Source organism: Melopsittacus undulatus, chromosome 8, assembly GCF_012275295.1.
Source record: "Melopsittacus undulatus isolate bMelUnd1 chromosome 8, bMelUnd1.mat.Z, whole genome shotgun sequence".
NCBI classification, from domain to species: Eukaryota; Metazoa; Chordata; class Aves; order Psittaciformes; family Psittaculidae; genus Melopsittacus; species Melopsittacus undulatus.
The window spans coordinates 44631557-44657774 of NC_047534.1; the positions used below are offsets into that span (position 1 = coordinate 44631557).

Below are 26218 nucleotides of genomic sequence, written 5' to 3' on the forward strand. Positions count from 1 at the left end.
ATTCTGTACAAAGATGCACAGTGACAGCATAAGCACCAGTGGGCACAAAGAAGTGGTTGCCTCAGAGGAAATTCCATTCAGACAGAAGAAAACCCATCATTGTGGGAAAAACTGGACTTTGGAATGTGTTGCTGAAGAGAAATGGTAGAAGCTCCCACATCAGAAATATTCAAAACATGCCTTGACAGGCTTCTGCAATAACCTAATGCAAGACCTTGTGCTCAACAGAAAAGTGGAGCAAATGATCTCCAAAGGTTCCTTCCAACTTAGACTTTCCTGTTTCACATGGGTGAATCAGAATTTTGATTTCTCAAAACTGTATCGACGTAATTAGGAGAACACAGAAAATATATTAGGACTCCACTGCTAACACAAACCAACAAATACTTGTTTTTGCTATGAGATTAAGCACTGCTTGAGTAATGCTGGCAAGGGGAAGATTTGGAAGCTTGTTTTTCAGAGCTTCCACTGATGTCTCTAAAATAAACAAGGTGTCTCTAGCTATTGAGACTTATGGTTTCACTTAACTGTAAACTGAAAGACAGTTCCCCTAAAAATGTTAGGCAAGGGACAATGTAAAATGATGCTATTTAAATAAAAATGTCATTTACAGGATTTGCAACTTTGTAATTTAAACTGAGCACTATTTAAATACACCAAGTAAGAATCAGTCTTTATTTCAAGAATTTACATCCTAAATACAGAATTGGGAATGAAGCACATAAGCATTGTAGAATAAAATCAGTTTTGAAGTTTGCACGGCATTTTTTCATCTGTATCATGAATTAATGGTTTCTCAACTTAAAGTGACCAATTTATACTTGTTTAATTCAAATCAGTACTCAGTAATGAGGCAAGTACAATGGTCACATTAAAGCACAATTATTTCAGTGTAAACAATATAAGAATTTCGTTTCTCATATTCCCCACTGGTGAAAATGTACGTCCTGCTGGTGGGATTTAAGTCTCTTTTGGGTTGCTTAACAGTCTAATTGGTGTGTTTGCTGAACTATTTAGTGTCACTGTTATTGTAGTGTCCCATTAAGTTAATTTACAAAACTTAGAATATACTCTATTTCCCCCCCACCCCTGCCTTAAAGTTTCCTTTTTATTTGCTTTTGCCATACAAGTAGCATTTCCTTGCAAATCATATTGCTTTTCAGAGTGCCTAAGTTGTGAAGCCTGCCCTTCAGTTTATTTGGCAGACTGGATACATACTTTATTTCTTCTATGGACCAGCATGACCTTCTGCATGTGCCTTATTATGGACAAATCTCTTTTGTAACATCAACAAGGAAGACAAAGTGAAATGTCAGCTTTGCCTGGATAAACTGTTTGCCTGGTTTTGATAGAAACATGCCAAAGTAGTAACATCAGACAACAGTGAAATGAGCCAACTTTAAGGGAACAGAGTATTCACTGTTGTCTTTCTTCAAATTCACAGTGTATTGTAGTCCAGCTTCTCACAGCATGAAAAAGGGTTTTAATGTTTACCTCCTACAGCTTCTCCACATCTTTTCCCTTAAAAAAGTAACTGCTTTCTCTTTATATGAGCAGTTACATTCTGGTATGAGGTTCGGATTTTTTCTGCCTCGGTTTCAGAGTGATTAAAGAGCTGGGTTTTGGAGATATGTTCCTATTTTTAGGAGATAAATAAGTACAGTGGATGTAAGGGTTGCTGTTACAAGTTACTACATAGCATGACTTGCCTATTCTATTTAAGACTCAGAAAATTACTAGTAAGCTTAATAGATAATGTTTGTCCAGCAAATTTCCATGTGAAATCAGATTGGAAATGAGCATGTTAGTCTCTAATATTAAAATCCCTCAGTTATTTGTCAGTTCTGATTATGGGCAATATGGCTCTTGCCAGAAGTATGTTTAGAACTAGCAAGTTTTAGAACTTGCAAGTGGGGAGGACTTTCCAGGGTTTTTGCAAAGTTCTGTTGTATAATGCAATATCTTCACGGTTTTCATAGAAGTGGATAAAACTTTCAAGTACTAACACTTCTTTAGAAGAATTTTTTTTTAAAGAAAATAATTTGATTATATCCAAAATGCCAATGCTGATTTTGTTCCTAATGCTTTATTTATAAAGACAAGACTGTGATGTCTTCATTTTATCCCATGAATGTTTGTCTCCTTACGCTTTTTTCAGTTATGGTAAAGGAGCATGTGTAAACTATGCTTGGGTAGGCACAATTAAGTGGAGAATTTTAGTCAAAACATTTACAGTTTTAAATTAAGGATAAAACTTCTTGATATAGAAATACAGCTAGCTTTTATTTACACAGCCCTAACTCCTGAAGAAAACTGACTCTTCAGTCTACTCCTTTGAAAAGAAAGGGAAGAAGATGGGAGAATGGGGGAAGGGTGGGAATCAACTAAATCATGAACTTTCTCAAAAGATGTATTAGTCACTGTCACAGACCAGCTTAGTTAAGATATTTGTGAGAATGAGTTCTGTGTTTAAGAAGTTACATGAGAGGCTTAGTTGCCTATAACTTGATGATTAGTTCTTTACTGGCAAAGTTGGGCAATGATGCAGTGAGCATTGTGAACACCTGGGAGATTCTTATACAGAGACAGGGTTACTTGGGAGAAGATAGTGCTCAGACCTGTTTGTTCTTACTGAAGTTGGTATGAAGATCACTAGATAGGAGTCTGATATGATTCAGAATTACTGGTGAACATTGTGTGCATCCACTTTTCAGTGTACCAAATGCATAACCTTGTCCCCTTATTGTATTTACTTCTGTACTGGCAAGTGTATAGGTAAATCATAGGAGAGAATAGTAATACTGGGTGTTTGGACAGAATAACACCAGCTGAGTTTCTGCAAACATATTCTGTATGTCCTTTCTTACCAGTAGGTCAGAGTTATATTACTTCCTGTGCAGTTATTTGGCCAAGTTTAAGTGTTTTGGGAAGCTTAAGTCATGTAATAGAAATTGAGTGCATTAATCATTGGACATACTTGTACAAAGAGAAGAAAGAAATACTAGCAAAATGGCTAGCTTGATACTCCAGCCTGCATATCTTCTTGATAGACCTAGTTAACTATGGAAGAAAACAGGTAGATAGTAGTGGTATGAAAATGTGTGTACAGTGACCATTGGTTTGAGGTACGCTTTCTGAAATGCTCCACTACATTACATTCTTTCCCAAATACTTCCTCCCCCTTCCCTTTTTCTTCCATTCCAGCTGCAAAATTACTGTAGCTCACTTAACTTGCCTTTGCTTTTTGAAACAATAAGAAGGGCAAGGCACCATGCCTGCCACTCCTTACAGAGGCCGGAATTTGGGAAGCACTGGCCTCTATGAGTGTCTGCTTGGGGTGGTACAGGGTTTGGTTTCAGATGTGCCTGGACACGTTTGAGGCTAAAAAGCTCCATACCTATCCCTGCTTGTTCCCAGGATAAGGAGGGTGTCCAGTGTTAAAAGTGGAACTTCTGCATATGTTGTGGAAATTATGACAGAGTCCACTGGTGTTTCTGCATGAGCACAGTTAATTACTTTAGTGATTCTAACATGAATTTTAATTCACGTGTAACTGATAACGCACTGGTTGTCACTGGCAGTTGGTATGACACACGAACACCCAGATGTATATTCCAAAACTTTGTCAGCTATGTCTTAATAACATTATTTTATTTTTTTTCCATCTGTTTAAAGTACTATTTTCACATTGCACCCTTTGTTAGGATTTGAAAGCTCTTAATATTCATATGTTGAATAATTCCTGAGAAAATCTGTTCAACACTTGAACCTTAACTGGAACATTTAGTACTTTCTCAAAATCTCTCTTTGCAAATCGTTTGTTTCTTTGGATGCAAAGGGCAGTGGAAAGGCTTATAAAAATCTTCTAGTAGCATTTGTGCTCTTATGCTGAGAACATTATTCCCCCCTACACACATACTCTTTCTGTGCAGGAGGGAACTCTGGTGACATCTGTTTAGCTGAGCGAGTATGCGCAGAGCTCAGTGCCAGCCAAGTCAGCTGAGGGAGCCTGTGCGAAGCAGATGAGGGTGCAGACCTTTGAACAGAGAACACTGTCTGTGCAGAATGGAGGGGCTGCAGCCTGGAGAGCAGCTATCAAAGAGGAGAAAACCAGAACTGCCCAACAGCAAGGAGGAAAATAATTTAACAATAAAAAAGCCTCATTTGGGAAAATATTAGATTTGACATCCCTTCCTGTATCAATTCAGATGCTGAATACTAATGTTTTGTTTTTTTGGTTTTTTTTTTGTTGTTGTTAGAATTATTTGGGGACTGTGAATAAGAAACTATAAAAGCGTTAAGTGATTTTTTTTTTGTTGTGTGATGTTTTAATCTGGAAACTGAATTGTTTAGAAACTATTCAAGCATGCAAGTATTTTTAATTAGAAGTGGAGTGCTGTGCTGCTGAATCCTCTGATGTTCTTAAAAGAACATTTCACCTTGTGCTTTGTTGTTTTTCTCCTTGGAATCTGAGTCCTGCTTTGCTGTAAAAGGTTCAGGTTTCTTGCTTTGGCATTAATATGATTGCTAGAAGAGTTAGGTGAATGTTTTCGACAGTGTTGCTCCTTTTAGTGCAGTAAAGTATTGAAGGGACCTGTCATACCTTAACACTGAGATGGGACAAAATAGATGACTGAATATGTCCAGGGTAGCTCAGAGGATGGTTATCACCATCCCAGTGCATTCACTCAGGTATGCTACTGGGATCTCACAGGACCTACCAGACACTGCTTCACGGGCATCTTGTATCAGTTTTCTTTTCCCTTGTGAGCAATTTTCTTTTTAGTTTCTATTTCGTACAACAAAATACTCTAGTTTTTGGTCATTAAAACAATTTAGAATGCAATTGGACTGCTCTGTCATAAAACTATGAAGTATTCATCAGATAGCCTTTGTCCATTTTTTAATGGTTTAGATGTGAATTAAAAAGTTGAGGGTTTTTTTTGCTGCAATAATGAGGTTATTGTTACACTTCAGCAGTATTAGTTTTTAACATCTTATAGTTTTTACAGCTTATTACAATTTGACTTTGGTAAGTATTATGAAAGCTGGCATTCAAAAAACTTTTATAAATGTTCAAGTATTTGAAGCAGGGAAAAAAGTCCTATAATTACATATACAGCCCAATTAGGACTGCTGTTGAAGGAATGGAGTAGGAAGCCTTGTGATGTATCGTTGCAGTGGTGTATAGTTGAATCTTCTTCCCACAATAATTTTTAGCTACTTATAGAAAATAATTATTTGGGGTTTGTAGAATAGCCTTTGGGCATAGAAGAATTAAACTTCTCTTTTATAGTATATGGAACAACTGATTTACTGCTGTACCTTGTAACTCAGTGAATATATTTGATTACTCTAGAATTTTTTAATTAAATTAGATGAGAAACATAATTAAGGTAAATTAAGATGAGAAACATAATACATTTGGTAATAGATATATATTATTTCTTTCCCAAATATTTATTATAAATAGTTTTGGATAATAATTATTGGAGGTATTTTATGTTTTTTCTTTGATGGCTAATAATCTTCTTTCTCCCTTGTCTCCCTTCTTAGGCCCCTACAGGATTAGTACGGAAAGGTTCTCTGCCACTCAGTGACACCGTTTCCATGAACTCGTCTCTACGGAGGACGAAGCGCAAAGCACCCTCACCACCCTCTCGAGCACCAGAAGATCAAAGCCAAAGCAGTAATGAGACTGGTAATCTTTTTATGCTGTTTAATTGGGAGGCAACAGAAGGTATGGCAAGTTGGCTAAACATTAAAGAAATACCACCTTATGAGATAAGACCTTCAAGTAAAAATATGATTGCCAGGCATCTTCATATTGTAAGGAGTGGTAATACCACTTTATGAGATTAGCTCACGTAGTGCATGTTAGCCAACACAGACAGGATGCAGAAAGAGCCACAAAACCACATATGAAATGCAAAGTTTTATTTTCATTACCTCACCAATGAGGGGAACCCTGAAGCAGCACCTAGGCAGAGGCTCACATGCAGGGATGCAGGCACCATGGAGCTTGGTCCATAGAGGATCACCAAACTTCTTGTTTTCGCCTCTATTTCAGGGATTCATGGATGTGTAGTTTACCACTGTGCTTTGATCTTTCTGGTAGCAGGACAGGAATCTCAAGCATGTTTAATAGGTGCCTTTCAGTCTATCACAGGCCTATGATATCTAAACAGAGATGTTCTACTTGTCAAACATACAAGACTAAATAACAGTATCATATATATGCTTTTCTGCACCCAGCTGCAAGTCACTTCAAGCATGTTTACAATCCTCACCAATCCTCCATTATTTTCCTGTGTGAGAAGGTAGGCAGGTTTTAGGGCACACAGCTCAGGAAAAAAAAAAAGCAAACAAACCAGAAAGCACCAAAGTAGTTATAGTCAGGTTAACTGTAATTTGTGTTTGTGTTAATCAGATGGACGTCTTGGGTGGGGACAAAAGATTAGTTTCTCTGGATCAGAGAGGGTTTCATAGGTAATGGACTAAGAATAATTCAGAGAAAGTTTTGTATTGTTCTTTTGTAGTTCTTCTGTTTGATCAAAATTCAATTATCTGGTTCAAAAATACCTGAGTTGAGATTAAAATACCTGAAAAACGTGACAACGAGCATCAGTTGCTTAAGAGAAGGTACATTTTTAATGAACTCGCAAGTCTGTAAGATCACAATTTAACATTCTATCTAGAATTTTTCTTGATGCAGAAATTGAGGCAACAAAAAGCATCTAACTTGACTTTTTGTAGTAACAGAATCAATAGAATCCACCCCTAGTAAAGTAGAAAAAAGAGCTACCGAAATGCAGCCTGAAGCAGATTAGTTCTGTTCCAAATACGTTGTTAAAATCTACTTCATAGCAAGCTATGATAATTCATAGCAGTAAATTACTACAAGTGTGTCATAAGTATAGTACTAATTTTAAAGCTTCAGCTTAACTTTTCCTTTGAAGTACAAATATGGCTTTCTAAAGTAAAGGCATTTTACCTTTACTGTCTACAGAAACGTGTACAATATACTTTGTCTTGGTCTCTATGCTTTACACTTAATAAACAGAACATTACCCTTGTTTTCCCTCCTCCACAAACTGTAGACAAGAACAATCTAGAACTTACGTGATTTTTTGTATACCTCATAACAAACCTTTCAAAAGCAAAAACCCAGTCTTGTTTTCAGAACCCTGCCCTGTGCTGCCCTTGACCTATATAACCTAGGGGTAGGAGCAAGTCTATGCCTGCCTTTTGATTTGCATTTGAACAGCCTTTGAAAGCATAAGTTGTAAATATAAACTATATGCATAAATAGTGGTTTATACATTAAATAAAATCATTTATTGGGTGCTGTGGAAAAAATGTGATACATAAAAGAACAGTTGTTTAAAATACAACTCTTCAGCTGCTGAATACTTTTTTAATTTATGCAGCTTGTACTATTAGACACTGTTTGTAAGCATCAGGCTGAAAGGTTAGATACAATATACAGCATCTAAGACTCTTCTAAAGTTTATAAAACCTTTCAGAATAATCAGTGCCAGTGTCTGGAAAAATCACTCTTCAATGTATTTCACTAAAAATGAAATACATAAGCATCAAGCGTGTGGAGTGCCACTGGCATTATATGAGGCTAAACACTCATAATTCCTGGGCTGGTTGACAGGAGCTCTTAGTAGTTTTCCAGCTGTTCTTTTTCAGGATGCCAGTCAAATTGGGTGGAGTGGTAAAATACAAATATAGCACAGGCGTTGAATAAGTCATCTTCCATCCTAGATTTGGCAAATGAGGGGGAAAAAAATCAGTAATCTTTAAATTTGGGTTTGGTTTTTGTTTAGGACAATTTATATAATTTGTCAGAAAAGACCTTTAATAGAAACAATACATATCTTAATAAATGCAAAGCATGAACTTATACTGTGAAGTCTGAGGTTGAAGGTGTAATGAAGCTGTAACCGCTGCTTTTCTGAGTTGTAGCAGATAGAGGGCAATCACTTCCAAGTGAGTGGCTGTTAGTGATATTTATTAGTACTTAATTTTCTGCATTGAAAACTGTTTATCTACATGTGATGGGTCTAAGATGATGGGCAATGTTATCATGTTATGATTTAAAATCAAGTTTTTTTGTTTTCTTGAGCTTGTTTCTATCTTAAGATTATAGATACGTGCTAGAATGTCTGCATTTCCTTTTGCTTTAAGGCCTGAGTGCTGGACAGATAAACAGCCATGAATTTCAGAGAAACAGCTTTTTTTGCTTTTCCATAGATTTAGGAATTTCTGCTTGAGGCTTTTAAGGTTCCTAATTGAATATTTTAATTTGAGCTGTAATGGAAAGGAATAGAAAAATGTAAGGATATTCACTGGGCTCAGAACAGAATGTCTTGGGTTTTACTTCTGCAGCTAGTGACAGTCTTCATTCTGCTGCTTCATGCAATGCTTTTGCTGAAGACTTAATGCAGTGCATGTTTTTCTTTTAAATGCAGAGACATGTCACATAGCACAGCTCCATTGCCTTTGTGGTTTTTTCTTTGACTCATGGGATACTGCTGCTCTCTGGTGGCACCTCTGGAACTGTCCTGAGGCCTATTTATAGAGGATCCTTTTAGCAAAGCCTGTCATGCTGTGCGAACAAACATTCGCCTGCAGTAAAATCAGTTAAAGCACACTTATCCTATTCCTAGTCTGAAAATTGTGCATGTTTGGGTATTTTTTAAAATGCATAAAATAGTTCAATATTTCTTTAATTGCCAAATTGGACATAATTTTAGCTTTACATAAACTCAGCACTTCCCTCCATTTTGATTAATAGCGCTTTGATTGCCATGCTTCTGGAAGCATTGTGAGTTTTTGCTTAGCCGCGACTGGCATTCCCAAAGTAGTTCTGATATTCATTGCTACTGTAGCAAACAGGTGTCGTGGTTTAAAATCAAGCTGCACAACTGGTGCATTCACTCCCCCCCTTAATCCCCCAACTCTCGGAGAGCTGGGAAGGAGAAGCCAAAGCTACCACAGGTTGAGATAAGAACAGTTTAATAACTAAGGTATAACACAAATCACTACTGCTACCACTAATAATAATAATAATAATGATAAAGGAAATAACAAGTGAAGAGAATAAAACACCTCACCAGCCACCAACCCATAACTCACCCCACCCTGCCCGACTGAGCACTGACAGATACCTCCTCCAGCTCCCAGAATCCCAGCCCTTCCGGGTAACTCTCCTGGTTACCTCCTGGGTATGACGTGCTATGGTATGGAATACCTCTTTGGCTAGCCTGGGTCAGGTGTCCTGCCTCTTCTTCCTCCCAGCCTCCCCTCCTTCCCTGGCAGAGCATGAAGCTCAGTCCTTGGACAAACCAAACATTCGAGCAGTAACTCAAAACGTACGTGTTATCAGCTCTGTTCCCAGGCTGAAAGTCAAACCACAGCACTGCACCAGCTAACAAGAAGGAGAAAAATGACTGCTACTGCTGAACCCAGGACAACAGGCAAAAAAAATTAAGCTGCAAATATAGCATTACCTTCTGCACTATGATGAACCATTACAAATGTTCAATTTGGTGACTAAGTAGTACCTAGCTAATAGATACATATGTATTAAGTGGGACTATGCTATATAATTTGGAATAGACAGCAACTCTGTTGCAAAACTACAGTTTTCCCGTGGTGTAAAAACAGACTGTACATTGACAAAAGTAGTTTGAAGGTGTACATCTACTACAATAAACATTGACAGCGAATTAATTTGAACATTTGGATTATAAACATTTCTTTTTCTCAATTATGATTTTTGTTCCCCTTCCCAAAGTTTAATTAATGCTCAATCTTTTTTTTAGGGAAGAGGGTGAAATAGTGTTTTTTAAGAAATAATTATAAAATTACAGATTTTTTAATCATTTCCATCAAACAAACCCGTGATACAGTCTTCCTGGTTACAGTATCTCTTAAGAACCTTGTTAAGGACTGTAGAATCAAGAGCAGAAACACTGGCAGATTTGCATGGTGTAGTGAAGCTTTCTGGCTTTGGTGCTTGCAAGCATAATGGCTCACAGAGCAGTGCCAGCCTTTTCTCTGTTGTGAAAAGATGATTCTTACTAACTCAAAGGAGACTTGCAGTTGGTATGTCACTCATCAGGTATGTCTTCGCAGTGTTATCCTGTAGGCTTTAACAGTGTTCTTTTGAGGCTACTTAAAACTCAATGACTAATGTTCATAGAGAATAAATTATACAAAGACAAAACTAGAATTTATATTGTATATGGATTTACATATAAAGCATATAAGCAATAAAGCAACAGTATGTAGCCAGTATTGCCATAAGTACTTTGAAGCGATGTGTTGCATATAAAACTCTAAACTGAATGTTTGGAAGCAAGTCATGAAATCTGAACTGTTCCTCTTAACTGCATGATATAAGTTGTTAAACATTGTTTATGTATCAAATGCATTCAGACTTTATTCTGCTGTAACAGTGGTGGCCCGGATCTGGAATGGTGTCCAGTAACAGATGAAAACCAGTAACTGAAATTAACTCAAATCCAGGCTAATATTATGCTGATAAATGAAGTACAATACTTTGGGAGAAGTGTGAGGGTTTGTTTTGTTTGATGTTACACATTTGCAGTCAGGTTAGTCCACTCCAAAGCTTGGAAGTGTTTCTAGCTCAGCAAAGGACAGACTTTCACATAGCAGGAATGTCTCCTACCAGCCCAAGCTAAGTTTCCATCCCACCAATACAGATACAACTCAGTCTTTGTTACACTTCTCTCCAGAGGAAAGAGATGACAGCAGTGCCTGGGCACAAAGCCACAGCAACTTCAGAATGCTTCCATTTGTTTTGTCAGAAGTCCTGGCTGTGCTTTGTTGTATAATTCAGGCTTCCACAGAGTATTTAAACTCAAGGTACCTAGTTGTTGTTTCTGTTGCTGGTGATGGTGCAGGCCCATGGCATAATAATTCTCACTGGTGTTGAAGACGGTGTTCTTGAGACCTGGTTATGGACTGTGGGACAGTCAAAGCAAGTTTGTTGTTTGCCCACATTCTGTTATGCTTCTTTGTGCCCTGTGACATATATTTATCTTTGCACACATAAAATCATACGTCTGTTACTAAAATCATCTCCCAGAGTATTAAGCTGTTGGCATGATTTTTCTCTACCTGAAGATGAAAGGGTTTGGTGGTGGAAGAGGGCAGGTGGAAAGTAGGAGAAGGTCCTTACTAATAGCAGATTCTTCAGGAGTCTTAGAGGAGTGCAAACCAAAAAACTGCAATTAAGTAGTTAAAAGTTTGGCATTTGTAGTTGCCCTGTACCTGTGAATGAGTAACTTCAGTATTATTGGACTCTTAACTAATGCCCCTATTGGAAAAATCAGTTAGGTTCTATATGGACACTTTCTCCAATATATACAGTCCTTCATTATATTTCTATAAGTGTACTTTTCTAGAAGTACTGGAAGCATTGTAGCAAACCAATCTGTGCAGAAAAGTCAGTCTAAGATTTTCTGTCCTCTAGGATCTGCAGCTTTCCAGTATTGCTTGCTTTAAGCTGCTGTATTGTTTTCATTGCTAGTCCTGGTTTACACTTGGAAATTTAGTGGTACAAATGAGAAAAGACTGAAACCTAATTGCCCAAGTGTAAGGCCTGTCCCTAACAGGTACTGGTTCATGCAAAGCTGACAGGAATACCCTGGTCAGGTCAGGCAAGGTGCACTGCTTGTATGGCTCAGTTGGTGCCAGTAGCCTTCCGTGGCACCATATTGTACTTTATAGATGGAATTACTATCTTCTGTGTGTTATAGAATGCAGGTTGCAAAGCCAAGAGGTTAATTGTATGGTCTACTTTATTAATATTTGAAAAATGTGAATCATCATCTTGTAGGAAGATTACTGTCAGGGAAGAAAAGCTAGAGATGGTTAATTCCTCTGGAAATTAAAATAGGTGGATTTATTAGTTTAACTTCAGGTATGCTGACTTCTGTGTGTGCTAATCCAGTAGCTGAACCTTTTAGTTTAACTATGCTGTAGCTAAAAAAAATCTTTTTTTTTGTTGGTTTTTTTTTTGTGTTTTCACACTTTTCTATGTTCTCTTTTTGTGCATTTCTACTGTAGCACAGGGAGCTGCACAAGACACTTCCAACTGTGTTTTAGTACACTTCAGATAATTATGGGAAATTTTTGATAGTGGTGATCAAACTTGCTCAAACCATAGGCAAAACTGAGGTTCAGTTTGCTCTTCTCTAACATACCTACTCTGGTATGAAGGAACTGTGTATGTTAAACTGCACTGGAGACCTAGTGGAAGTATTTAGAAATCTGGGTAAAATAAACTGTCTGCCTCCATGAAATTTGGGATTATAATATTGTTAAATATATTTTGATCTCTCCTAATCCCGTACTTGAGTTAAACAGGAAAATGTTACACAGTAGTTTCAGATTCAGAAACAGATGGACACTAGCATGGCGGTGAGTGTATTCTCACATGTAAAAAAGATAGAATTGGAAGGAACCAGAAAATACTGTGGTGTTAAACCTCTGAATTAGTTTGGTTTACTTATTTTATTTTACTTGAATTATAAAAAGAAGTCTCAGTTATTCTTCTTCAAACTGTTTAGGTGAACTTCCCCGGCCCCTTTGTACCTCTACCGCGCATTGCGAGCTGTGGGTGGTTTCATATTTTGTTGGGTTTTTTTCTCTTTTCTTTTTTCCTTTCTGAGTGTAGGTGTAAGGAGCCCAGAATACAGCTTAGAAGAAATTGATGAAAGGGAAGAGAGGGGCGTGCAACAGAGAGAGGACGGTGAAAGTACAAATGCCTCTCCTGGGATAGGAGAGGTTACTGCAGCCTTCAGCTCTGCTGAGGTACCACTGGAAACTGAAAAAAATGATCCTGCTTCATCAGCTCCAGTTCCTGGCAGTGTTGCTGTAGACAACTCACAAAGCTTCAAGGAAGAAAAACAAGAAAATATGAGCACAGATGGCAAGTAAGTACGTTTTGTGACAAAGAAAGGAGCATTAGGGAGGGAATGGGGGAGGCAAAAAAAGTAGAGTGCTGTTTCATTGTGGAGCACAGAATAGAGGATTGTGAGAGAGGAATGAGTTTAATATGCTTAACTTTCATTTGTAGCACTCTTCTGTACACAGTAATTCATGTAGTTTTTCAACAAAAATGACAATGAAGTGTTCTGCAGGCTATTCAGTTTAAGCCTTCCTTTCCTAACTACTCAAACAGCTGGACCCCAGGAAGGCTGAACCTGGCTCTGAAATACCCAGTTTATTTACTAGAGCAGAGTGCTATCAAAAAAACCTGTATTGATTAGTTAAATGAAACTTTACAAATTCATTCTTGCATTTGAGGAAAAACAGGTAGATTGTCTACTTCTGTTCTTCTGGGCACAGTTGTCTATTGCTTGCATGTTTAGTTTGATCTGAATTTTTCTTCTGTCTTTTGCTTCTGCATTAGCCAGTTGTCTTGACCTGTCTCCATCTATCTGCTCTCAGGAAAACAAGTTAATTCTGCTCTTTTAAAGAATGAACACATTAGTTTCCTTAACTGCTTTTTTTTTCCCCTTCTGGTGATGCTGTACCTTTGCCCTTCAGCATGTTTGTTAAACTACCTGACTCAGCAGGTTTCCAACATGAGTTAGAGCCTGCTTGAAATAAATGTTGATTGTCCAGAGAAGTCCCATTGTGTTAATGTAATTCACTATTTCTCTGTTCCCTGGGGCAACTAAACTGGCTACTGTTCCCAAATTAAATTGAAAGAACTATTTCAATTATTGCACTGAAGCCAAACTATCTGCCCTAGTAGCCAAGAGCTTTCAAAGTAGTAGAGAGAACTTTGACTTGTATTTAAAGGGTCTTTTTTGTCAGTCCAAGGCCAAATGGGGTTTTGCAGAAATCTTTGGTGCTCTGTCCTGACAAATACTGTGCCAGTTGCTTGGCTGTGTCTGCCCTGTGGGGTTCTACAAGGAGAAGGATCAGCCAAGAGTTGTTCTTAAGTTTTCTTGAACTTGCAAATTATCAATCTGGTGTTACTATGTTAATGGGTGGGTTTGGCCAACTGACTTAGCGATAGCCTTTCATGGCCTACAATCCTGATATCATCCAGCATGCACTGCCCTCTAACTTTAGAGTTTGGCAATCCTTTCTTTCCTGAAATATCATGGGGGATTCCAGAATGAGGGCTAGTATTTCTCTGACATTCTATTTGTTGGAACCCTTTTGATAATTCAGATCTTATATAAAACATCTAGTTACTTTGAAGAAGTGTTTTTTAATCAAACCACAGATATGTGTAGTCATAGAACCATAGAATAATAGAATAGTTAGGATTGGAAAGGACCTCAAGATCATCTAGTTCCAACCCCTCTGCCATGGGCAGGGACACCTCACACTAAACCATGCCACCCAAGGCTTCATCCAACCTGGTCTTGAACACTGCCAGGGATGAAGCATTCACAACCTCCCTGGGCAACCCATTCCAGTACCTCACCACCCTAACAGTAAAGAATTTCTTCCTTATATCCAGTCTAAACCTCTGCTGTTTAAGTTTCAACCCATTACCCCTTGTCCTGCCACTACAGTCCCTAATGAATAGTCCCTCCCCAGCATCCCTATAGGCCCCCTTCAGATACTGGAAGGCTGCTATGAGGTCTCCACACAGCCTTCTCTTCTGCAGGCTGAACAGCCCCAACTTTCTCAGCCTGTCTTCATATGGGAGGTGCTCCAGTCCCCTGATCATCCTCATGGCCCTCCTCTGGACATGTTCTAACAGCACCATGTCCTTTTTATGTTGAGGACACCAGAACTGAACACAGTACTCCAAGTGAGGTCTCACGAGAGCAGAGTAGAGGGGCAGGATCACCTCCTTTAGTCCAGTCAAAACCACTATATATTCTATAATGGTACTCTGAGGTATTCTGTGGTTTCCTCCCCCCCTTTTTAAAAAACAAAAAACCAAACAAAAACCCCACAGCTCAGCTGTTGTAAGAACTTGTAGTTCAGTCCCTCAGCTGTGAGATAAGCAAGAGTAGAGAGTGCAGGACTGAGATTTAACTCTCATCCAACAATAATTTTGAGTATATGCTCCTGTTTAGTGGTTTATTGAACACTTACAGTATATTTTGGACTCTATAAGCAACACAAGGAGGGGTAGTTATTGAGGAATTTATAAATTCAAATTTTTCAAAGCAGATGTTTTAGCTCAAGGCACTGGCTCCTGACAGCTAACACATTTGATGTGGCAAATGAATTGGAATCTTTATAATGCCAGTATTTGTAAGTACAGAAAATAAAAATAGCAAAGATGTAAGTTTGAAGTTCTAATAATATTTCTAAGGAGAAATTTAAAATATTTTTGCCTTTTTCATTTACATTTTTAAGGCAAGGAATTAAAATTTCCTCCAAAAAAGATGAGTTGTGCAGTTCTCTTGCCCACCGTGATCTAAGGACATAAATTGTATGCAAAACGTTTAGTAAGCAAGTAGTATGTTAGCTGCATGTTTCTTTGTTGTTCTCAAGGAATTTTTTGAAAGGAGCAGACAATTTTTCATTTCTATTTTGAAAAGTGTGTACTGCAGAGTTCATGTGTTCATATGCAGTCAGCATCTCATATGGCTTCCTGTATATTGAGCTGGGGACAAAGTCAAGGAAGTGTTTTAAAACACTTCATATATGAATGATAAACTATTGTGGCTTCACTGAAACTTAGTTGTTTCTGGAAAGGGGCTTGTTCAAACTGAACAAATAAGCAAAAGGAGGGGGGGGAGAGAAAAGGAAAACAATCATCTGCTTACACAGAAGAGAATGAAGCTGAATTTTGGTAAAATATCATAGCAGCATTTCCTCTTGTTAAAAAAAATTTATTCCCTTGAGTACTCCAATGTTTGGCAGAATGATTCTATTTTGTCCATCTGTGTTTGGAGAATATTGCCAGTTCTCTTGTACCGTTACTTGTGTTTACTGAAATGAATGATACCAGCATATTTAATGTAGTGTTGTGCTTTGCAGAGGACTACAGACTATGATAAGCAGTGAGCAAGCTGTGTTTGAAAAAGACAGGAAGCTTAGGATTTTGGATCAAAATAAAACTGATGGTGAGTAGTTCCAATTCATGTTTAGTACTTCAGAGTAAGGTTGAAGAGAGCTTTTCTATTCCTTTGAGAAAAATGACAAATCAGTCAACTCCTGAATTGCTGTCATCAGATTATTTTCCTCATCCTCTCTCTAGCTGCAGTGTATCCTCTCTGCGAGGGGGTGACAAGAATTGACGGCAGTTTTGATTTTGCAGGGGTTTTGTTTTTAATAATTTTTTTGTTACAGCAGTAGTCAAAGTTTCATTGTGCTGTTGTAGGGCACTGTGGGTGGAGCAGTGCTGACGGGAGGGAAGGCTGGACACAAAGGTTGTCCTGCCACATCTTGTGACATGGGCACTGCCGCGGGGAAGGAGAAGCAATCAGTTGTTCTGTGCTTACAAAGTTAGTGTGTTTTTTTCTGCATGGAATGCAAATACTTTCAAACAGAAATAGAACAAAGTGACACGCTGATTTGAAAAGAAATGACGACATCCTGTGCATCTAATGGATCATAAATTTTTCTGTGGTTTTAGTGAGCTTACTAATTTATTTTTCCCTTTTGTGACACTGATTTTCAGATTTATATATATTAGGCCTTCCATAGTCTTTTATGTTCAGCACATCTCTGTTTATAAATCATAACAACATACTGCACGAGTCCTGTTGATATGAGATACAATTTTTAACTGACATTTTATAACATACTTAAAACGAGATAATTTTTTTCCTCAAAATAGGATTATTACTCAAGAATATTTTTTCTTTTGAATATTGTATTCAAACCAATTTGATCCAAACATTCCAGTGTTTTGGAGAGGGCTATGTGTTTAGTCCAGGAGTAAAAATCTGAATTTTCATACCTGCTAAAAACAGTTGGAAAAATAGAGCTAGAAAATTGCTTTTGTCCATGTGTTTTCAAATTGATCCCTTGTACAATAATTGACAAATAACATTTGTAATGTTAAAACTAAAGGACAGAAGCCACAAAAGTGTGGAACTAAATAAAAATTACATCTAACTTAATATTGAATAGTCGTTGAGCTCTTGAGTCGCTGATGCTCATATAACCAACTGGAATTCATTTAGTACTTTTTAAATGATTCTAGAATAGATTTTTCTCTCAAGTTGATGCATGGCACCAGTTGCCTGATAATTAAAGAAGGATACTCGAGTTGGAATACTATTATTTGGCATTGTTAGTCAAAGATATCTTTAAATAGTCTTTAAAAGTAAGTGTTAAGGAAAACTTTAATATCAGTGAGGTTCCAGTCCTTGTACTTGAATACACTGGATGCGGGGCTTCATGATGTAAGGGGGAAGTTTGAACCTTTTTGGCATTTGTATTAATTTTGGAATCTCTCTTAAAGACCACAGTGATACAGAACTCTCTCCAACAACAGAAGAAGCTAAAGAACTTCAGTCAGCTGAAATTAAACCAGTAGATTTTAGAGAAAATAACAAGCTCGAAGTTGACAGACTATCAAACTGCCAGACATGTAAAAATGACATCTCTGTAAGTCATAGAAATTATCCTCAAATGATTCCAGAAAAGCAAGATGAGAAAACACATCAAACCAGCTTGGACACAGTAAAAACTCAGGATGTTGCAATCCAGACAGGTCCATTGGATAGCAATTTGGGAAGGACTACACAGAAAGAAATTATTGTTCCTCAGGCTTGTGACTCATCCGCATTCAGAGGACTGGTCCCTCAACATAGTAGAGGTGCAAACAGCCCCCTTCTTCAAATGGTTCATGGAATGCAAGGGGATGAAGATAATTCAACAGAACAAAATCTTGAGAGACAAGAAGCTACCCATGAAAAAGTAATTCCCATTAAAGATCAGAGTCACATTTGTATAAATGGCAGTAATTTTGCTTCACCAGAAACAACAGCAAAAACTTCAGATGACTCTCCTATAAAAGGTCACCCTCTTTATAGACAGGATGCCAAACCTAAACCCAAGCCTGCTAATGAAATTACAAGGGATTACATACCAAAAATTGGGATGACTACTTATAAAATAGTGCCTCCAAAATCCTTAGAAATAATGAAGAGCTGGGAATCAGAAATTCCACCAGATCATAAGGATGAAGAGGCATCTACTTCGGAAAACACTCTGAAACATGAAGACCCCAAAGAATTCATAGTGCAGGCCGAAATTCCTTGTCTTCCAAAAAGCGTGAGTCACTTACAGGTTGGTCCACAAAATGCACCTGTAGCAGCAAATAATGTGCTGCACAAAGCAAACAGCATTTCTGAACATGCTGTGGTGTCTGGAGCTGAGATCACTACTGTGAGCAATCGGACAGAAATAGAGCCTTCCAAACACCATGTCCCACTGATGCTAACCTTGAATAATACAAATGCTTCTTCTGAGACACAGAAGTCAAATGCATTAAGTCCTACAACAAAGCCTAGTTCTTTTTATCTGCAGATGCAGCGAAGAGCTTCAAGTCATTATGTGACATCTGCAATTGCCAGAAGTACCATTTGTGCTCCTAAATCCATTCAAAATGAAGCTAAGAATACAGACATGGGGAAAAAAATCTCATCACCTGATCCAACTTCACCTTTACATAAGACAAGTACTTCCTCTTCTCCAGCAGATGAAGAAAATGATGATGATGGGAAAAAAACTGAATCCTCCATTTTTCCTGTTAAAAGCAATAAACCCTCAACCTTTCCCTCATGTCCGCCAGCACAGTTGAACCTAAGAACTTTAAGAACTTTTGCAGTTCCAAAGCCATACTCCAGTTCGAGACCATCCCCTTTTGCTCTTGCTGTCTCGTCCGCAGTCAGAAGGTCACAGTCATTCAATAAGACACGTGCCATCACTAGCCAGGCACCGAGAGAGGAATTTCCTGTTGAACTCTCCTCTGCTGCTTCAGCAGCTGAATTATCAGCTACCTCCGTGCCTCAAGTGCAAACCCCTTCCTTGCAGACCATAACAGGGAAGTCACAAAATAGTGTAATGGATAAGGTAAACTTTATTTCTATTATTGTTTGACTGTTGATCCACTGTCATCTACTGTGACTAGTCTAGAAGATAGTCACTGAACTGCTCTGTTATCAGAAGCTATTGTATTAATACAGTGTAATCACTTGTAGTAGTCTAGCAGTAGCACAGCATCATATTGAAATACAGGTATATAGGGAATCTTAAAGTGAAAACAACCTCATTCAGATTACTGGAAATAACAATTTCTGGCCATAATTAGCATTCCCTTCTTCTTAAATGTAATTTTGAGTAGTGTGATCAATTTGGCTTCAGGTGATCATGACACATACACACTTGAATGGGGTATACAATTTTACTGGCATAATTATCTGAGGGGGAAATTCTATGCTATAGTGGAAATAAGGCTCATCTCTGAAATTGTGAATGAAACACTAGAATGGTGGCAGTTTGATACACAACCTTGTGCCAGGTTGAGTTAGTTTGCTATTTATGAGTAACTGAGATTAAAGTTTTTTGTTTTGTTTTTCCTCCCACTTCCTCCCTTTATAGAAAAACGGCAATGTGAATAGTGAGCAGAAGAGTCAGGCACAGTTGGGTGCTTCCAGTGACCATCCATCCCCTGTCACTAAGAGACAAACAGTGATGACATTCCAGCGCTCTGACCCAGAACAGATCCACCAGAGCTTGCTGGCTGCAATCCGCTCTGGAGAAGCTGCTGCTAAATTGAAAAGGGTGAGTTTTCATCATTGCATCCGTAACAATGAATTCATGGAACTTCCTTCAAATTATCGTATTAATGCCTGACACTAGAAGCAGTTAGCTTTAGCACAAAGTGCTGCCAGGAGGGCTCTTAACAATACAAAGGGAGGCAGGGGAAGAAAGTTTAGTTTTGCAGAATTAACTGGTTTTTATGCCCGTATTTTCAAACAGTACAAATCCAATTAGAAATCTTCCTGAAATGAATTAGAAATATCTTAAGTTATCGATCAAGTATCTCTTTCATAAAATCAGCAACATATTAAATTACTGGTGTTTGTATGGTTTGAAGTGGTACAGTTTTAGGCACATGCTTTGCCTTAGGCCTGAAGTAGCTGCAATCTTATGTAGGCAGAAAAAGTTCTGTAGATTGTATTTTTTATTAGACTCTATTAGGTTCTTAAGTCTTCTTAAATGTGCTTCAGGCCTCCTACTGCTGTTTGGTCTCATTAGTAAGATACTTCTCAATGTTTTATCAACAGTCCTGGTAGGACCATCTTCCCCCAGTCCCTCAGGTTAAAATTGTGGCTTAATTTTTCTCTTTTCTATCACCTAAAATTCACCTATGCTTCTCACATGGGGTAAAACATTGCATTCTTTAGAAATCTATATTCTTTTAAATTTGCAACCAGACAGTTTAATGATAGTCTCACACACAGCTTTCTTGACTGGCATTTGTGTGTTGCGTTCTGTATTGAGAATTTCTCATTGCAGAAGGTTAAACAAAGTCAGTAGTTTTTGTTTCTCTTCCCTTTCCCACCTGAAAGAAACAAACAATACGTGGTGGGTGGATATGAGGGCTGGTGGGTTTTTTTGGTTTTATGGAAGTCTTTGGCTCTCTAGGGTCAAAATCTCTCAGTGGATGGTCAAATACTAGAGCAATCTATTTCATACGTAAGGTTTTGTTTCAGTGTGGCACTACAATAGCGCCTCTGAGGCTTGTACACCTCCCATCATTTCTACCCTGAATGGGATGATTCAGTTTCTCAGGAAGGTTTACAAGCGTGCTCAAGTAGTTTTTGACTTCCAAGTCAGTACAAGTGGTACATAACACACCGTAGTAATGCTTCTAACTACATGTCACTAACCACAGCCATTTTAAAAACAGGATAAGATTAAGAAAATTCTGTATTGTTCAGAGTTTCTTAGAGGTCAACTGTATCAGTTCTACCAGAAATACCGTTTGGATTTAGTTTGAATGTTTTTATTAATGTGGGCTCCCCCACCCCCACCTCAAGTGCATATAATTACATTTTGAATAATACTGAACTTTATTTATGTCGCATCGTGTGTGAACTTTTTTTAATGATTCCATGGTAAATATGCTTCTGCATGGCTGCTGCAACGTAGCTTATAACTACACTATAAAATTCATAATATACTTTTCAAAATTCAAGAAGTCTATTCCTACTAGAAAGAAAGCAATAAAAAACTTCATTAAGTGGTTATTAATTCTTTTCTGCAGACATACCTAGTACAGATATGTCTGACGGCAAAAAGAGAGGGGGTCTTTGCCTATGGCAAATCTTACAAAAACACGGTCTCATTTGATGTTTAACATGGAGAACTGGCAGTAGTAGGACAGAGGAATGAAGTATTTTGTAACAATAACTTATTAGCACCCGAAAGTGATTTCCAATATTGAAAGGATCTTTTAAATGCATTTACTTTATAGCTTCCACTGTCATGCTGCACTAAGTAAAAGGGAGTATAACTGATCCATTTGAATTGTGAAAGAGGTCTGTCAGGTGCATACTTCTCTTTTTGCCTCTTACCATACTCACCCTTTCTTCAGCTCTGTGAGAGAATCATTAAAAAATAAAATGCTGGCATGATGAACCAAATTCTTTCTTCCCCCCCGTTTTATTTAATATGTTGTGAATATGCAATGCTGAGAAATGCTGAGATCTGTAGCCCTTTGTGTTACTGGCCTTTTCAATAGGGTCCTCAGTAATTACTAACCTAAAATGGGTCAAGTGAGGTTTCTTTTTAACCATTTTTTCTCTTCAGAGTGTTCTCATTGTATTTAGTAATGTGTGCCCTGCGGTATGTGGTTCTTGTGGCTGTGGAGTACTCACAGCTCACAGTAGCTCCAGTTGGAGTTGCTGATTTATGCAGCTCCCCTAAAAATCAGATCTTTGCTATCTATTCTAAAATTTGTATAGTTTGCTCCTTAAACCACGAGATCCTGATAAAAGAAACATTACCATGGTATAAAGGAGTGTTAGTTGTAAGTGTTGCATTCTATTGAATATTTAATAAAAGTGTTTCATTTAGTGATGTTTTTTCAAACATTTCCTTGTAACCAGGTCTGGAGAAGGATTAGAAAAATGTGTATTTCTAATAGTTATACACAGATTTTTTAGAGAGGATGAAATATGTTTTAAGTAATTTCATATATTTCTACTTCCATAGCATATGTGCTTTGTTCAGAAATCCTGTAAAAGGTTTTTCATTGCAATGAGAAAAATGCTAACTGAAGTAACGGTGTTTGTTTCCTTTAAGTAATACTGTGTAAAATACAACACAGAGAAGAATCTGAAAAGTTAGGTTAATACTTATATATATTTTCCCCCCCTCTTTTTTTCCCCTCTGCCTCCAGGTTGGTCCTCCATCAAACACCATATCTGTCAATGGAAGAGCCAGGCTTACTCATTTGTATTCCACAGAAGCAAAAGTTAATCACTAGATACTATACCAAATATTTTGCACTTTACTATTGCTTCATAGGCCAACTTAATATTAACTACAAATTTTTGAAAGTGTAAATGCAAGTATATATTAATATATTTTTGTCAGTTGTAATAGAAATTTCAAACTGGGTCCTTTAATGCCTTGGAAAATTTATTAGAATATGTAAATTATGGTAATATTTTGCCTTTTTCTCTTTATAAAGCTGACTATGCTGCTAAAAACATTTAAGAGAAGGTGCAGATGAGCTTTGCTTATGTTAACATGAGAATCAAAAATTCCTAATTTTAGCCTTTAAGACAAACAATATGTAGCACTATGCTGAAATTACAGATTTAAAGGTTTCTAAGGATTTTAGATCATTAATGTTCAATTGTGTATTACTTTAACAGATTGTATGAATTTAAATCTACCACATGCTGCCTCCATATTACTTTGTTAAATTAAATTTGCGATTACTAGAAAATCTTAAATATATGCAATGCTTTGTTTCTGCTTAAAAAAGAGATGGTTTTGTTTCTTCAGCTGAGAGTACTTGGTATAAGTAGTCTGTTGTTCTTTCGGGTTTTTTAATCTCCTTTAATTTTTTCCTGGTAGCACACAAAAAAAATCAGGATATAAATTATTGGAAATTTTTGTACTACTTAAGAGCTTTTCTTAACAGTAGCACTAATGATGTTTCTCATCTACTCTTTGAGTACCTGTATATAGTATTTGCCTAGTACTCAAATAAACAATACTTATTGTGAACTAGATCTGTATTGAAGTAGTCATCAGCATATAGTCACTTACTGATAAAATGCAAATTCCAGTTTTGATACTTAATAAAAGATTTTTTTTTTGCTGGAAGTACGACTAAAGAATGAACTGCCTTGGACTTATTAATGTAAAATATTTTAATCTTAAAACAGCACAATAACACATTTACAAAGCATTCTTGTGTCTGAGAGCATCTATTTATAGATTAAGCATTAAATACCAAAATGGGAATATACATTAAAAGAAAATGCTTCATGTTATATTTTATCTATTTTGCATTACTTGTCAAGGTTATACATTTTGGGGAGGGGATGAAAATATGATCACACTCATGATGAAATAGCTAGATTATGGATGCATGCAGCAACTGCTGGGGCGTTTGCCATATTGGAATATTTTCTGCTGGACTTGATTTAAATAAAAGTAATTGTATTTAATTTCTATTCTTTAACAATATATTTATTTTGTACTTTAACGATATTCTGTAACTCAGTTTCAGAAACTGATCTATATGTGCATTTCAAAGGGTTATTAGTGGTTTGCTGCCAGGTTTTTGTGCAATAATCTCTAAGAGGTCTCATTACTTTTCTGATGCTGATTACAAATAACAGTGTTAATTTAAGGCTGAAACCCTTCAAGGAATGTTTTAATAAATAAAAATTCACAAAGAGAACTGATGAACTTTTGTTCACTGATGTTCTCTCTCCTGTTTTCTCTCCAATATCTTAGTCCCTTGACAATATATATTATTATCACTTCTTTTTCCTCCTTGCCTCTGATCAAGGGCTAATTCCAAGGGCAGGGGGACCCACCTGGTAGTTCAAAGGATCTGTTTCAGGGTCTGATTGCAAACGGATGTTTCATCTTTCACTTGAAAATGGTGAGATAGAAGAGGTAGGGTTTTTTCTAGTTCCTAAGTGGGGTTTACATTCTAGATTTCACCATGTCTTGAGTGACAGACTTGAAAATTGTAACTCACAGGATTCTAGTGTCTGGATTCATTGTGATATTTGAAGCCTGTGTTTCAAGCATTCCTGCACAACACGATGATTTGTAACTGCCGTGAAGAGGTTGCGCTGTGAAAGGAATCTCCTTGTTTGTACTTCGGCTGGGAAGGGGTTACGCGTTTTTTTTTCTCAAACCTTGGTATTCTCTGCCAAGGTGACTAAAGTTGTTTCACAAAACTAACGTAATCTCCATCTGTGGTAATAAAAGTCTATATGGCATTTCACTGTTTCAACCAAATTGGTAAAATCCAGTTATTCTGGCTTGGGAGAAAATTTAAGTACCCATCCTTCATTATTGTTTTCTTTGGTTTTGACTACGAAACTATAGTACTGTATGTTCCTTTAGTCCCATATGTTAAAAGTACATTGCCCTTTTATGTGAATTCCTAAAGGCAAATACAGACTTATGTAACAGAGATTAAAACTAAAATACCTTGCTTGAATCCTAGGGTTTCTTGTCTGTGGAACTGAACTTGCTTGATAATTAACTGAAATGTCTACACACGGTAGTACTGTGAAACTCTTCAACAAGATTTACTGTTACTAGCTGGCAACATTGTTTAGCAAAACTTTCCCTCTTCTTCAAACATATATTGTAAGACATTTTTAAATCTTGCTATTGTATATCTAGAGACTAATTTTTTCTTATACTCTTTTATTAAATTCTACCAGAAAAACTTGTTGATGAACTTGACATGTTTATTCATTGTTCAAACAAGAAAATGCTTCTGCTTGAGTAAAGAAGTGTTTTTAGCAACTGAAAACCTGAGTTAGCAGTACTTTTTTGTTGTAGATGCCTCATGCAGAGAAAACAGACTTTTTTAGGGGCATGAGAATACTTATAGTTTAGGCAACCTGTATCATGGATGTCTTCCAACAGAATGCAACTAGTTATGCCACAGCACTTGCAATCCCCTTGCTGCTTTTGAATGGCAGCCAGAATGTTTAGGAAATCAGGATATTGCAGCAAATGAAATGTCAGTGTAATTGTGCAGACAAAACATCAGACCCAAATAAAAATGTGCTATGACTTACTGTCGCGAGTTCTTTGAAGAAGCATTAGAAATCCATGTAGCACAGTGGAATCTTGATCTAGTTCAGATTCCAGGACTTTATAAGTAAAGGCTAGTAAAAAAGTAAAAATGGTCTTGTTAGTTATAATTTTTATTTATTCTACACAGAATAAAATCAAAACTACGGATGTACATGGAGAAAGGAGCAGTTTTGCTGAGAGAGCATCAACCTATAATGTTTGGGATTATTCTTGTGACTAGGAGTTTTAAGGCCAAGGCAGGAGCTCTCATACTTGCAGCTGAAAGATGTTAAACCACTGGATGTCTCCATTTTTGGGACCTATGTTTAGTAATCACTGCCCTGTTTTTTCCCAGCTGCTTGTGATTGTAGCATACTGTAACATACAACGTGAAAATCATTAAGGAAGACATGAAAATGAATGGATGTGGACCAAGAGACACAAGGTCACACATACTAAGGATCAGAATGTAACATGAGAGCAGCTAATGCATTTAATTTTAAGATTGTGCAGGCATCTGTTACCAGCCAAAGCAAACATTTTCAGTTGGAGTTGCTTAGAATCCTATTTTAAACCACAGTTGCTGAGAAGGTTGAAAGAATTCTGTTAAATAGAAACAAAGCAAAGATGCTGTTGAGCAGTAGGGTGTACATCCTCGAATGCCTGGTCAGAGTGCCTCTATCTGGTTCTGGACAACTACAACTAGATTGAAGGGTAACTGTAAATGACCAAATTGGTAGCAAAGCAAACAGAGCTCTTTGCAGAAGGGAAAATGTGTTTTAATTTAATTGTCTATGTCCATGATGGCAGAATGTGAGGCTGAAGTCAAAACAGTGTGTTTGGACTGGAGCTGCCATCTTTCACAGGCATGACAACTGTTTCTGAGTGCTGAGAATGGTCTGAGGTTCTGAATCTGTGACATTCTCTTAGTGCTTGGCTG

The 26218-nt window shown here is 37.3% G+C and overlaps 1 protein-coding gene across 1 annotated transcript in view; it reads left to right on the forward strand.

Moving 5' to 3' along the window:
• The window catches only part of COBLL1 (cordon-bleu WH2 repeat protein like 1), an 84840-nt gene extending 61165 nt beyond the window's left edge, over nucleotides 1-23675 (forward strand). The window contains exons 8-13 of the mRNA XM_031052134.2: nucleotides 5557-5701; nucleotides 12719-12977; nucleotides 16006-16091; nucleotides 17438-19053; nucleotides 19582-19764; nucleotides 22391-23675. Of these exons, the coding sequence (XP_030907994.2) occupies nucleotides 5557-5701; nucleotides 12719-12977; nucleotides 16006-16091; nucleotides 17438-19053; nucleotides 19582-19764; nucleotides 22391-22477 (2376 nt within the window). The 3' untranslated portion in view covers nucleotides 22478-23675. The remainder of the gene's footprint in view (nucleotides 1-5556; nucleotides 5702-12718; nucleotides 12978-16005; nucleotides 16092-17437; nucleotides 19054-19581; nucleotides 19765-22390) is intronic.
• The last annotated feature ends 2543 nt before the right edge of the window (nucleotides 23676-26218 follow it).